This window comes from Centroberyx affinis, unplaced genomic scaffold, assembly GCF_046629955.1.
Source record: "Centroberyx affinis isolate AG114_WGS23_722 - 3 ecotype Tasmania unplaced genomic scaffold, CSIRO-AGI_Caff_v1 ptg006324l_1, whole genome shotgun sequence".
Lineage (NCBI taxonomy): Eukaryota > Metazoa > Chordata > Actinopteri > Beryciformes > Berycidae > Centroberyx > Centroberyx affinis.
The window spans coordinates 227,601-239,546 of NW_027283216.1; the positions used below are offsets into that span (position 1 = coordinate 227,601).

At 46.9% G+C, this 11,946-nt stretch overlaps 2 protein-coding genes across 2 annotated transcripts; one reads left to right on the forward strand and one right to left on the reverse strand.

The window, feature by feature from the left end:
* Window positions 1-1,447: 1,447 nt before the first annotated feature.
* Window positions 1,448-4,726, forward strand: btd (biotinidase). The gene is made up of 7 exons (XM_071512518.1): window positions 1,448-1,663; window positions 2,082-2,231; window positions 2,389-2,540; window positions 3,165-3,342; window positions 3,449-3,699; window positions 3,748-4,090; window positions 4,297-4,726. Exons 1-7 carry the CDS (start codon window positions 1,448-1,450, stop codon window positions 4,567-4,569), a joined length of 1,563 nt encoding a protein of 520 aa, XP_071368619.1. The 3' UTR covers window positions 4,570-4,726.
* Window positions 4,727-4,877: 151 nt separating this feature from the next.
* Window positions 4,878-11,722, reverse strand: LOC139638379 (serine/threonine-protein phosphatase 6 regulatory ankyrin repeat subunit A; the record flags this gene model as incomplete). The annotated part of the gene is made up of 15 exons (XM_071512501.1): window positions 4,878-6,316; window positions 6,410-6,501; window positions 6,617-6,699; window positions 6,953-7,035; window positions 7,170-7,318; window positions 7,577-7,660; window positions 7,762-7,849; window positions 8,178-8,397; window positions 9,346-9,463; window positions 9,672-9,759; window positions 9,949-10,150; window positions 10,306-10,380; window positions 10,816-10,842; window positions 11,262-11,373; window positions 11,582-11,722. Coding segments are annotated over 15 exons (1,861 nt in total), but the record flags the coding sequence as incomplete, so codon positions are not given.
* Between the last annotated feature and the right edge of the window lie 224 nt (window positions 11,723-11,946).

Consider the following 11,946-nt stretch of genomic DNA (forward strand, 5'->3'; position numbering starts at 1 on the left):
GCCTCGACCCTTATTTAGGCGACATGCATTTGCAGTCAAATTATGTTTAAGTCCTCTGACATTAAGCTGGCATGGAGATAAACGGTCCTCAAGTGCAGCTTCTTGTGATTGATACAACTGAATCAATCTGTCTGGCGTCGTATTGTCTCGTGAATTGGTGTACAACACTTGGCAGCCAGTGTTTGGGATATTTTACATGTTATTTATTCATTTTTTAACAGTCTTCACGTCTTTCTCTGTGATTTTCCCACCGGGTCAGCAACGATAACGATCCCCCAGGCAGCCAGACCTGGAAGACAGACAGATGTTTGTATGGCTGTTGATGTCTAACATGACAGATCACATCGACCTTAGAAACAAACAGGTTATCAGCGACTGTGACTCACTTGCAGCGAAGGTAATCTGAGCCACTGTCCCCATGGAGGTCGGTCCACCGAGCCGCATCGTCTTTCGGGCTGCACTGTACACATATGCCGCAGACAAGATTAAGCCGCCGCCCGAGAGAAGCCGACAGCTCCAGCAGCTCTTAAACATCTGACTGGATTTAGAAACTGGGCCAACTGGGGCATCTCCTCCCGGCGACGCCGCTGTTGACATTGTCCAGGAGAGTCGTGCTAATGCTAACGCTAATATACTTCCTGGTTACAAACGTGGAGACAACAACGGACGAGCGGACAGGTTAACATGAAAGATATGCGGGAAATATTTCTCCAAATCGCCTTTATGTGTGTGAACGACTCTTCAGCATGACTTACTGCCAAGGAGGTTTACACAGGTGCTGCTCCTAAGTCAGATTTCTAGAACGGTTCCGGGTCGTGTGCGTAGAGCTTCCTGTCTGATATTTTCAAAATAAAAGTCCGTGTTTCTGTCTAGTGTCGTTCACCTGGTTGCGTAAAACCTCATAAACTATGTCCCGTGGTCTGACTAGGACAGTCCAGTAAATATTTGTGAATATTGATCCAATATGTTACTTTGCAACCTTGTCTTTAAACGTGTTTTGAATTCGTCTTACTATAGCTCTCCCTAATGTGAGAGACTAAAAAAATCAACCAATGAGACATTGTTATATAGAGATGACCGCCTAAAACGCCTTGGTCTAGGGCACTTCAACGACTGCTCTCTAGTATACATGTGTTTGGGTTGGTTTGGAAAATATTTCCATTTGAATACAATACACAACTTATTACAGGCTTTTGTGTGTGTGGGCCATCAAAATATATTGCCACCGCCCTCCACCTTTATCCCACTGAGTATAATAATTTAATTTTCTTTGTATTTTCAGACCAAACCGTCTTCGTTATCATTCGGGCCGACGCTTTTCAGCTGGTGTCTCCCTCCGCCTTTGAGTTAAACTGTAACTTTTGACCGGTGACTGGTATTAGGGGGCGACAGTCCGGGCCGCTCTGTCTCTGTAGCTGCCATGCATCTCCGAGCTGTAACAGCGTTTATGTTCGTTACTGTTTTTCTCTTTCCGCCGTCGTTCACATCGGCCCGGGGTCAAACAGAGACCACCGTCGGTTCTTCGTACCTCGCCGCCGTCTATGAGCACCGGGTAATCCTGAACCCGGAGCCTCATGTCGCCCCGTCCCGCCCCGCTGCCCTGCAACACCTCCACCAAAACCTGGACGTCTACGAGGAGCAAGCTGCCCGGGCGGCGCAGGAGGTACGGACAGTTGGTTGTTTACATGCTGTCAGCAGTGTTTGGCTCTAAACTCATATAAGTAATATCCTACTCATTGCTCACGTAAAAGGTAGTAGCATTATTCACGTGTCACTCCCTGGGACATAGCCTGCGGTCACCTGAGTGGTTGTGTAAGCTATAAAGCCTTTAGGAGCTATACTGCAGCATTTCCACTATATACAGGCTATTCAAACCTGGCGCACATGCCTTGATCTCAACAGCCAACATTGGCCAGCAGTGAGCATTTAAGGCCACATTCTTTAAACTCAGAGCGTTAGTTTAGAAGGAGGTGGGTATAGACTACTGCAAACCCTGCCAGAGTCAAACAGTAAGTTTACTGATAGGTGGATTTATTATTAGTCTGTAACAGGCTGCCTCTCATCCCCCCCCCCCCTGTCAGGGCGCCCAGATCCTGGTGTTTCCAGAAGACGGTCTGCAGGGTTTCAACTACAGCCGCTCCTCCATCTCTGGATACCTGGAAACTGTCCCCGACCCCCAGAAGGAGAGCTGGAACCCCTGCACAGAGCCGGGCAGACACAACAACACTGAGGTACACACACGCATTCATTCATTCATTTAGATTTGACATTGTAGGCGATTAGCTGACATCAGTGAGCAGGTAGGGGTCCAGTGCCCTTCACTCACACAACAGCAAAAGTCTGTCACACTCATACTAAAAAGGACAAATGTGTGTGGTCCTCTCCCAGGTTCTCCAGCGGCTGAGCTGCATGGCCCGTCGGTACAGCCTCTACCTGGTGGCCAACATGGCCGACCTGCAGCCCTGCAGCTCCGACCCCTCCTCCTCCTCCTCCTGCCCCTCTGATGGACACTGGCAGTTCAACACCAACGTGGTCTTCAGGTGCAGTGCAGATCTTAGAGTGGAAGCACTACAGCTAGATTCACACACACACACACACACACACACAGTGTGACCCCGGTGTGACCTTTTCATGACAGCCATCACAATCTTGGTCACCTAAGGTTAAAAATCAAGGCCTAGAGTACCACCCAACTAGTGGTCCTTGACCAGAACTACTACACAGACAGTATTATATTGGTGTGCTTTGTTAATTCTAATCTTTTAATAAAATCAGTGCAGAAGAACAAAAGAGTGTAGCCATAGAGCTGGAAACTTAGCGTTAGCCTGTCACCTAGTGCAGTGATCTTTTGACTGTTGCTGCCCCTGTCTGATAACCTGAGGTAGTCAAATGAGTGCAGACAGTCAATGTTAGATGGTGTCATGAAGCTTTAAGAATACAAGCTTAGAACATTTGTTGCTGTCTAACTGTGGCCGACTTGTAACTTACACAAAAGCAACAAATGCCACCACTGCAGGCTGCAGCTGGGTGCATGTCTGGAGAAAGAGGGCTTGAGTCTGTATCACACCCTAGAGTTTTCCTCCTATATTTTGTTGATGTAATCAGTAGTATGTTTTTTTTTCTTCAGTGTATGTGAACTAGTAACAGTATTGTCTTTGATACAGGTCAGATGGCCTGCTGGTGGCGCGCTACCATAAACATAACCTTTACTTTGAGAAGGCCTTCGACCAGCCGCCCCGCCCGGAGATCATAACCTTTGACACACCATTCGCTGGGAAGTTCGGTGTCCTCACCTGCTTTGACCTCCTGTTCCACGAGCCCACAGTGACCCTGGTGGAGAGGGTAGAAAAAAAACACACACACACACACACAGAGAAAACATGTATCCAACTCCAAATTTCCTTTTCCGTCTTTTCCTCTTCTTACCCTCTCCCTCTCTCCCTCTCAGGGTGTGCGTCAGCTCGTCTACCCCACCGCCTGGATGAACCAGCTCCCCTTGCTGGCAGCCGTCCAGGTCCAGCGGGCGTTCAGCCTGGGCGCCGGCGTCTCCATACTAGCGGCCAACATTCGCAGCGACCCGCTGGGCATGACGGGCAGCGGCATCTTCAGCCCCGTCTCTGCCCTCCACCACCATGCCCGGCAAGGAGATCCAGAGGAGGGCCGGCTGCTGGTGGCCAGAGTGCCCGTCTTAGACCCACTGTGGCTGGGGGAGAGAGAGTCTCTCAGTGGGGGGCCATCAGGGGAGAGAGGGGGGAACACTGAAGGGGGAGTCAGGGGGGAGTCCTGGTTGTCTAAACCTGTGGACTCTGGATACTGCCTGCAGGAGAAGACATGTCTGGATTGTACTACTCCTCCTCCTTCCACCTCTCCTTCAGTCACTCCCTCCTCTGCCACCTTCAGCTCATCCATGATGTACGACCCTTTTACGTTTGTCCTCCTGCATGGAGCGGAGGGCGAGCTGAGTGTGTGTGATGGCCCCCTCTGCTGCCGCCTGCAGTACCAACAGCCACAGCAGGGCAGCAGTACAGAGCTTTACGCACTGGGAGCGTTCGCTGGCACACACACCGTCAACGGGCGCTATGCCCTGCAGGTATGAACGAGGACAACTTTGTTTTATATTTATATGATTTTGAATAGTTAAAATATGCTCCCTCCAATTCCGTGAACTAATTGCTGATCTGCTACCGTCTGATTAATTAATCAATTCATCCATACAAGGAAGGAAGTGGAAAAGGATGGATATTTAAATCTGCTTGAAAAAAACATTTGTTACATTTAACTCATCTCCATCTAAAGGTGTGTGCACTCGTTCGCTGTGCGGGGTCGGAGGCCAGCTCCTGTGGACAGGAAGTGGAGGAGGCGGAGTCTAAAATGGACTTTGTGTTGGAGGGGAAGTTTGGGACGCGACATGTGTACCCGTCAGTGGTGGCGAGCAGGCTGGTCCTGGAGCAGCCGGAGCATCTGGAGAAGACCACAGACGGTAGGGTGACCATGAGACACTCCAACATGGCTGCTGGACTGGTCACTGCCTGTCTCTATGGCCGCATGCATCACCTGGACCATGACTGAACTACATGTGTGTGTGTGCGTGTGTGAATGAAATAGATGTGAACGTCAGGAAACAGATTTTAAAATGGGATTATGTACATACTGATTGTCAGAGTGACTGAGATTAGTAATGATTTTAGTGTCCATCTCTAATTTTCTACCTCAAAGCAACCTTTGAACAAGTGATAACCTGACCTCAATGTACCAGTCTGTGCATAAATAATACACATTTCACCTTTTATACATTTGCACATTGTCATTTGACTTCTGTAATAGAAAACCGTACTAAATCAAAAAGAAATATCTTTATTTATTCATAACTCATTCTTTATGAACATTGCACCAAGGATGAGTTCATCCTCTGCCCAAAAGTTGCTTGTTCCTAAAAAGGCAATGTTGCTCCATTTCTTACACCCACACTCCCTCTCTCACATACACACCTTTCTCGCTCACACACAAAGACACACTCAAACACACAGTGTCAGCCACTTTTTCCTGTCTCCAGTACAGTACACAGACAATAAGTAGTTACAGAGTTGCAAGTTAAAAACCCATGGGGCACCTCACTAGGGGAGCCGCTCTCCATCCGACTCCTGAACCAATCACACAGTAAATGCGTCTTACATCCACCTGCTGTCAGAATCGGCTCCCGAAAGACAAACTGTAGGATTCAGTCTCCGGTCAGAACCAACTCAACAAACGACCTCCTCTCCTGTAGGAATCGAAAAGTGGTTCAGGACAACGGACTCAGCATTACTAATGTGCGTGAGTGACAGCCATCAGTGTCTGCCATGATAGCTTGGAGAAGAACTTTGAATAAAAATCCATAAGTACAGTAGGGAAAAGAGTCCATCCGTCTCTTGGTCCCTTAAGATTGTCCCTCTGCCTTTTCCACAGATGAAAGTTTTCCAACAGAGGCCAAAAAGCAGCCCTCTGAGCTTTTCTTCAGTAGTTGCTCTTCTAGTATAATAGAGGAAAAAACAGTGGAAAGGCATGAAATCACTTCAGAAAATATCAGCAAAGAGGAGGAACATAATTTAAAAAACACTGATTTGACTTGACTGAAAAAAAGGACACTGGTCTGTCTTACTGACCAGACAGAAATGTAGTGTGTGTTCATCTTTAGGTTACTTATCCTATTTCATTACTCCGCCCTCTCTGAATTTGTTTTTGTCCCCTGGGGCATGCACCTTAATGAAGTAAACGTGTCTAGTTTACAGGACAAGTCGCTTTTGGATTTTAAGAGGCTTATCTACACCTACTGGTGTGAAAAACAAAAAAAAGAAACTGCCCAGATCACAAAAAAGAATCCACCCACAGTCTCTGGTTCTCTGCCTCCTCCTCCTCTCTTCTCATCTGTTGTCTGTGATCTCTGTTAAGGCTCCTGAGTGGTTGGCCAGCCCGCCAGTATTTCGGGGCTGTAGCCAATAGCAGTGACCCTGGGACGCCCTGGGGAGGAGGGCGTGGCCTCAGTAAGTCTCCGAATCAGAGTCGTTGAGCTCATCGTCTGCGGAGATGGAGGACAGTGGGCGGTCCGGCCTGCAGTAGGAGGCGTGGTCAGGCCTCAGAGGGGGCGGGGTGTCGAAGGCCACGCCTTTGGAGATGTGGTTGGAGGAGGGGCGGTGGTTGACGACCGTCCGAGCGAGAGAGAGAGCGGGCAGAGTTGCTATGGTGACCATGGGGGAGGCGGGCATCATGGAGTTGAGGATGAGGGCGAGGCAGTCGGCCACGTCCCGGTTGGGAGCGCAGGCCAGTGCTGGGGTGTAACCTGGGGACAGGAGAGGAAATGTTTGCTCATATTTCGGTGCTAAAGTGTGTCTGAATCGAGGTTGTGCGCTAAAGCAGTGAGGTGAATGCTGACCGTTCTCGTCCACTGCCAACACACTGGCTCCTTTCCCCAGCAGCTCCTGAACCACCACCGTCAGACCGTTCCTGGCTGCTACATGCAGGGGCCTGCAGGGGAGAGGGGAGGGGGGGGTGGTGGTGGAAGGAGTTACAGAGTTAAATTAAATCCAATCTGAAGTTATTAGGGGTTATTAGTGTCCTACGCTCTAGCAGGACTACATACGTCTGGAGAGCAGCATTGGTGGAGTTGATGAGGTTCCTGTCACTGAGCTTCTCCAGAATCAACAACGCACTCGTCTCGTGACCCTGGGAGGGACAGAGAGCAAGAAAGCAGAGGAGAGTGGAAAAAGAAAAAAGGGATGAGATGACAATCGAATGGAATTTGCAGTAACAAACATGATTTAATTAACCGCACCACCAAATAAACGCTGATTAATTTTGACAGGCTGGTAAGTTTATTTTCTCTACCACTGTTGGTCCTATGTCATAAGTCATATTTGGTTGGTGAATGGCCAGTGGATGAAAAAGTTAGTTTCTTCCCTGTGTGTGTGTGTGTTACCTTGCTGCAAGCCAGATGTAAGGCTGTGTTCCTGTGGTTATCCTGTAGTGTGAGGTCTGCTTTGGCGCTGCTCACCAACACTTCTGCAACAGACAGATGGAGATGGTTACCTCCAAGCTTCAGTGATGAAAGACCAACACTGCATCTCTGTGTGTGTGTGTGTGTGTGTGTGTGTGTGTGTGTGTGTGTGTGTGTGTGTGTGTGTGTGTGTACTGACCCACAGCATTGGTCTGTCCGTTGAGAGCGGCCATCATCAGTGGCGTGCTGTGAGTGTGTGTGTCGACTGTGTTTGCCTGAGCTCCGTGGGCCAGCAGCAGGGAAACACACTCCACATGGTCTGAAAATGCTGCTGCGTGAAGGGAGGTCCTACAGTGACACACACACAGTTAAGAATATGCTGACACAGCTACTGCATCGATTTCTAGATAAGACAAATCTATTTCTAAGTTCACCACAATGTGCTGTGCAGGGAACAAATACACAAATACAGTTCTGTCACAAGTCAGTCAGTTATGAGTATTTTAATGCATACTGTGTGTCATGTTGGAGCAAAATTATTACATGAACAATAATAATAATAATATAATAATAGTAATAGTGTATGAGTGTGTTTGCGTCTCTCACCTGCCCTTGGAGTCAGTGGTGTTGACGATGGCAGCACCCAGGGAGTCAATTAACATCTCAGCTACTCCCTCGTTATCGTTCATTCTGAAATACACAACACATACACACATACTGTCACATATCTGCACACCACACTGTTTATCCACACACAAACATGCAAGATGTGTACAGACACACGGTCTTACACAGCACAGTGCAAGGGGCTGAAGGAGTTGCCCTGAATCTTCCTGAACGCCTCCTGGTCCAACAGCACCTCCACACACGCATCGTATCCTGGAGAGAGAGAGGGAGAGAGAGAACAAGAGAAAGAGAGACAGACAGAGCAAGAGATAGATATAGAAAGGGAGTGAGGAGGATAGAAAAGTAAAGAAACATAAGGAAAGAATAGAAGGTTAGAGGGAATTTTTAAACTTCAGACTATGAATCAATAACTATTCTGTCCAGTTTTTACTGGTGCAATACATGCAGTATTACTAAATAATTTTCAGAAATATCAAATCTGAAGTATTTTGGGGTTTTTGCACTTTTACAAATGCTGTGCCATAGCTTCAGACAGAACAGAAATGTCAATGTGTTTGAGTGTTTCATGCCCTATCCTTACCATTGTAGCAGGCCCAGTGCAGCGGTGTGTAGCCCTGGTTGTCAGTGAGGTGTGTGTTAGTGTGTGAGGAGCTGGTGGCCTGCAGCAGGGCCCCCAGGACGCCCACACGGCCGCAGGCGGATGCCAGGTGCAGGGGTGAGCGGCCGCGTATGTCCCTCACACACACACTGGCCCCCCGCTGAAGGAGGGCCTCCACACACTCCTCCTGGCCTGTCACCGCCTGTAGGAAAACCAGAAAATATTACACATCATTTGTGCTGAAAATGCTAATATTTGTTCACATATAGTGATTTTTGAGTGTGATGTTATGTTGATGTGTGTTTCAGAATATGAGTGAAACATTTTGTTTCAAAGATTTGGAAAAAAGTTATGCTAAATCGAGGCAGAAACTGGGTCACAAATTAAACAAAACCAAATGCACTACAAGCATCGGAAGATAGTCAAATAGAATAATAGTAGGATATTCCGACCCCCTTCCAAAATTACTAACATAATGTAATATGACAATGGAAAAATAACATTCTATAAAATGATTTTTTGGAATGAGTTAATATAATTAAATTAAAGTAACAATTAAAAACATGTCTATAATAAAGTGTTTTACATGTGCTCACTTGCAGAAGCAAATAGTAAATGGGTATAAAAATAAAAAAACATTTTTACAGAGCCACAGAGACCACCAGGTGTCACCAGAAAAAAACATTTGTTTAATGTGGGCTGAGCCACATGTGCATATGAAATATGTTGCATCGTATTTTTTTCCTGCTATATTATATCAAAGTCAAATCATGCACAAAAAAGGTTGCTATGGTTTCCAGTAGGATCTGTTCATGTGCGCATCCCTTGGTAAAGCCAAGAAAACAGCACTAAACACAAGCACTTTGTGGCGTGCACTTTTGACCTGGTCTGAGCAGGTGGGCAGCACAAGCACAACTCCCCGTAGTCCCTGACACCAAAATTGCAGTGGTCAGTCGCTACTGACACACTCCCTGCTGCGCCTCACCTCCCACATAGCCTTAGTCAAGTGCATGGAGAGTCACCAAAATACCAAATGAGCACAGGCGAGAAAGAAACCTGTGAGTGCCCAATGAAAATGCCTGCCATCCCCCATGTACCATTAGGAAAATAGAGCCCCTAATGTTAGTGGGTGTGTACGAGTGTGTCTCACCCCGCGGTGTAGTGCCGTCCTGCCCCAGCGGTCCCGGGCCTCTACACTGGCTCCTTGACTGAGTAGTGAGTACACACACTCTGTGTGTCCACTCAGCACTGCCAACATCAAAGCCGTCCTGCACAGACCAAGAAAATATCAACTTATACTCAACAGCTAAGAGATAACACAATGTCATAGTGAAAAAACATACTTATTAAGTTCAGATGAAACTAGTAATATATTGAAACGAGAAGTAAAGGACCCTAACCCATCCCAAGCAAATCACTCACTGAAAGCTTCCAACTTAAGCCATTTTGTATATCCACACACACATACACACTCACTGTCCGTTGGCGTCTTGTATGTCCACAGAAGAGTGTTGTTCGTTGTTGCCCATGAGCAGGCGCAGGCACTCTGGGTGGCCATTCATAGCTGAAGGATACACACACAGACACAACTTAGTAACTTAGCACATTACTTTTTAAAAGACAGGCTGCAAACTAAATTAATGTGATGTGTAAGTGTTGTATCCACACTGACTCTATGGTTGTAAGTGTGTGTACCTGTAGCATGTGGCTGTGTGCATAACTGCAGCATGATTGCCTGAATGTACATGTGTACCTGCAGCGTGTATGGCCGTCCTCTTGCGTGTGTAGTCGCGGGCCATGGATGAGGCTCCATGATGCAGCAGCAGGGAAACACACTCCTGGTGGCCCCTGGAGCAGGCCAGGCTGAGGGGCGTCCGGCCCTCGGGGCTACGGACGTCCACATCCAGCAGGGAGGACAGGAGGACCTCCAGTGCTCCACAGTGGCCGTGGTACGCCTGGATACACACACACACACACCAACAGACACACAGTGTTAATAGCCAAAAGCAGTCAGACAGAGAGAAAGAGTCAAAGCACTAGAGACTAAGAGATCCTGAGTGTGAGAAAGACAGACAGCTAAATAGACAGAATGAGAAATCCCTGAACTCACCGCCAGGTGTAGTGGACTGACCGGGGCCTGGCTCTCGGAGTCACTCAGGATGTCTGTTCCTGACGTCTCCATCAACTGACACAGAGTGGTGGTTGACAAAATACTGAATTCATATCCAGGTTTACACACAATGCATCTCACAGCCACATTAAAGTGGCATAGAAATGAAGCCGTGTTCCCACTACTTTGCTTTTTTCAAACTGTCAGTGCCTGTTTTATATGAAAGTCAATGAGGAGCAGCAACGAGGCAGATGATGAGCATCCACTTTATAAAGATGCTGTGCCTGGCGTCTTTTTAGTTGAGAACACTTGTTTTTCATTTTTTAATGTAACACACTTTTTTTGTGAGCCAACCAATCACAAGGACGAAGAGGAGGCACTTTCTCAAAAGCAGAATAGTGTGATCGCGCCATAATATTTTGCCCAGCAGAGGGAGCTCCTGCCACAAAGAAATAAGTGTTCAAGGAGAGTAAAATGCATGAAAATAAATATTTGATGAAATCTTCTTACCACATCAAGAGGTGTCTCACTTGCTATCTGAAAGAAAAAGAAGGCAAATACTGTAAGTAAAGCAGATGAATGGTTCTTGTGGCAGATTATATGCGTTTTGTTTAGAGCACTACGACATATGCAGGGTTCCTACACATGTTCACAAAGTGAAAATTTTGCTTGTTGTTCCATATGATGTATGCTGGGTAGTGGCTGGGTAATATGCCCACCCACTAAACCACATCATTCTATAGCTGCTAGATGCTTCTTCAAAACATTGTACAATATGTAAAATGACTATGGTCTACATATTCATAAAATATGGAGTGAACATTTCCATACGTCTCCAGACTTTTCAAGACATGGGAATTATCAGTTTCAATTTCCATGTTTTTCCAAGTTTTTATGGTGCTGTGTAGGAACTCTACATGTGACACATTTTCATGTAGCATGGTAGTTGTTCCCACCAGTTCCAGGCAGAGAGTGTGTCCGTAGGCCGAAGCATAGTGCACTGCACTGTAACCCTGTTTGTCTCTCACTCCTGGATCAGCATCGTTCCTCAACAGGTACTCCAGACACCTGACACAGAGAAACAACAATGAGAAAACAAAGAAAGGGTGAATAATGCCAAGCACACAGCATACACACACAATGGAAATTAATGGACTTCAAGCAAAAGCTACCGTCAGACATTCAGGATTCCCTGTTGCACTTCAAGCAGTTAGTTTGCTAGAAACTCTCTCTCACACACATACACACACACACATAAACCCACAGCAGAACTTACTTTCCATCAGTGTCTACTGCAGCAGTGTAGTGTAGGGGGCTGCAGCCTCTCTGGTCCAGCTCATTGACGCTGGCCCCAGAGCCCACCAGGGCAAACACACACTGGTAGTTGCAGTTGGCTGATGCATAGTGGAGTGGAGTCCTGGGACGGTCAGGGAGCCAACATCGGCCATTATTCACACCAGCAAGGACTACACATCCCCTCTCCTCTACCCACCCTAACTGCTCTCAAAACATTTGCCTCTACCTCTTTATTTAGCTCTTATTTCATTTTTTTTTCCTAGCATTTCTCTATTACATTTCATTCTATGGATACAGGAACATTGTCAGGGCATCTTACAACTGAATGTTTGTACGTTTGGTGAT

Coding starts and splice junctions, on each gene's coding strand:
- btd (XM_071512518.1), top strand. CDS start 1,448: ATGTTCGTTACTGTTTTTCTCTTTCCGCCGTCGTTCACATCGGCCCGG. Junction 2,232..2,388: donor GCAGACACAACAACACTGAG/GTACACACACGC, acceptor GTCCTCTCCCAG/GTTCTCCAGCGGCTGAGCTG. Junction 2,541..3,164: donor AACACCAACGTGGTCTTCAG/GTGCAGTGCAGA, acceptor TCTTTGATACAG/GTCAGATGGCCTGCTGGTGG.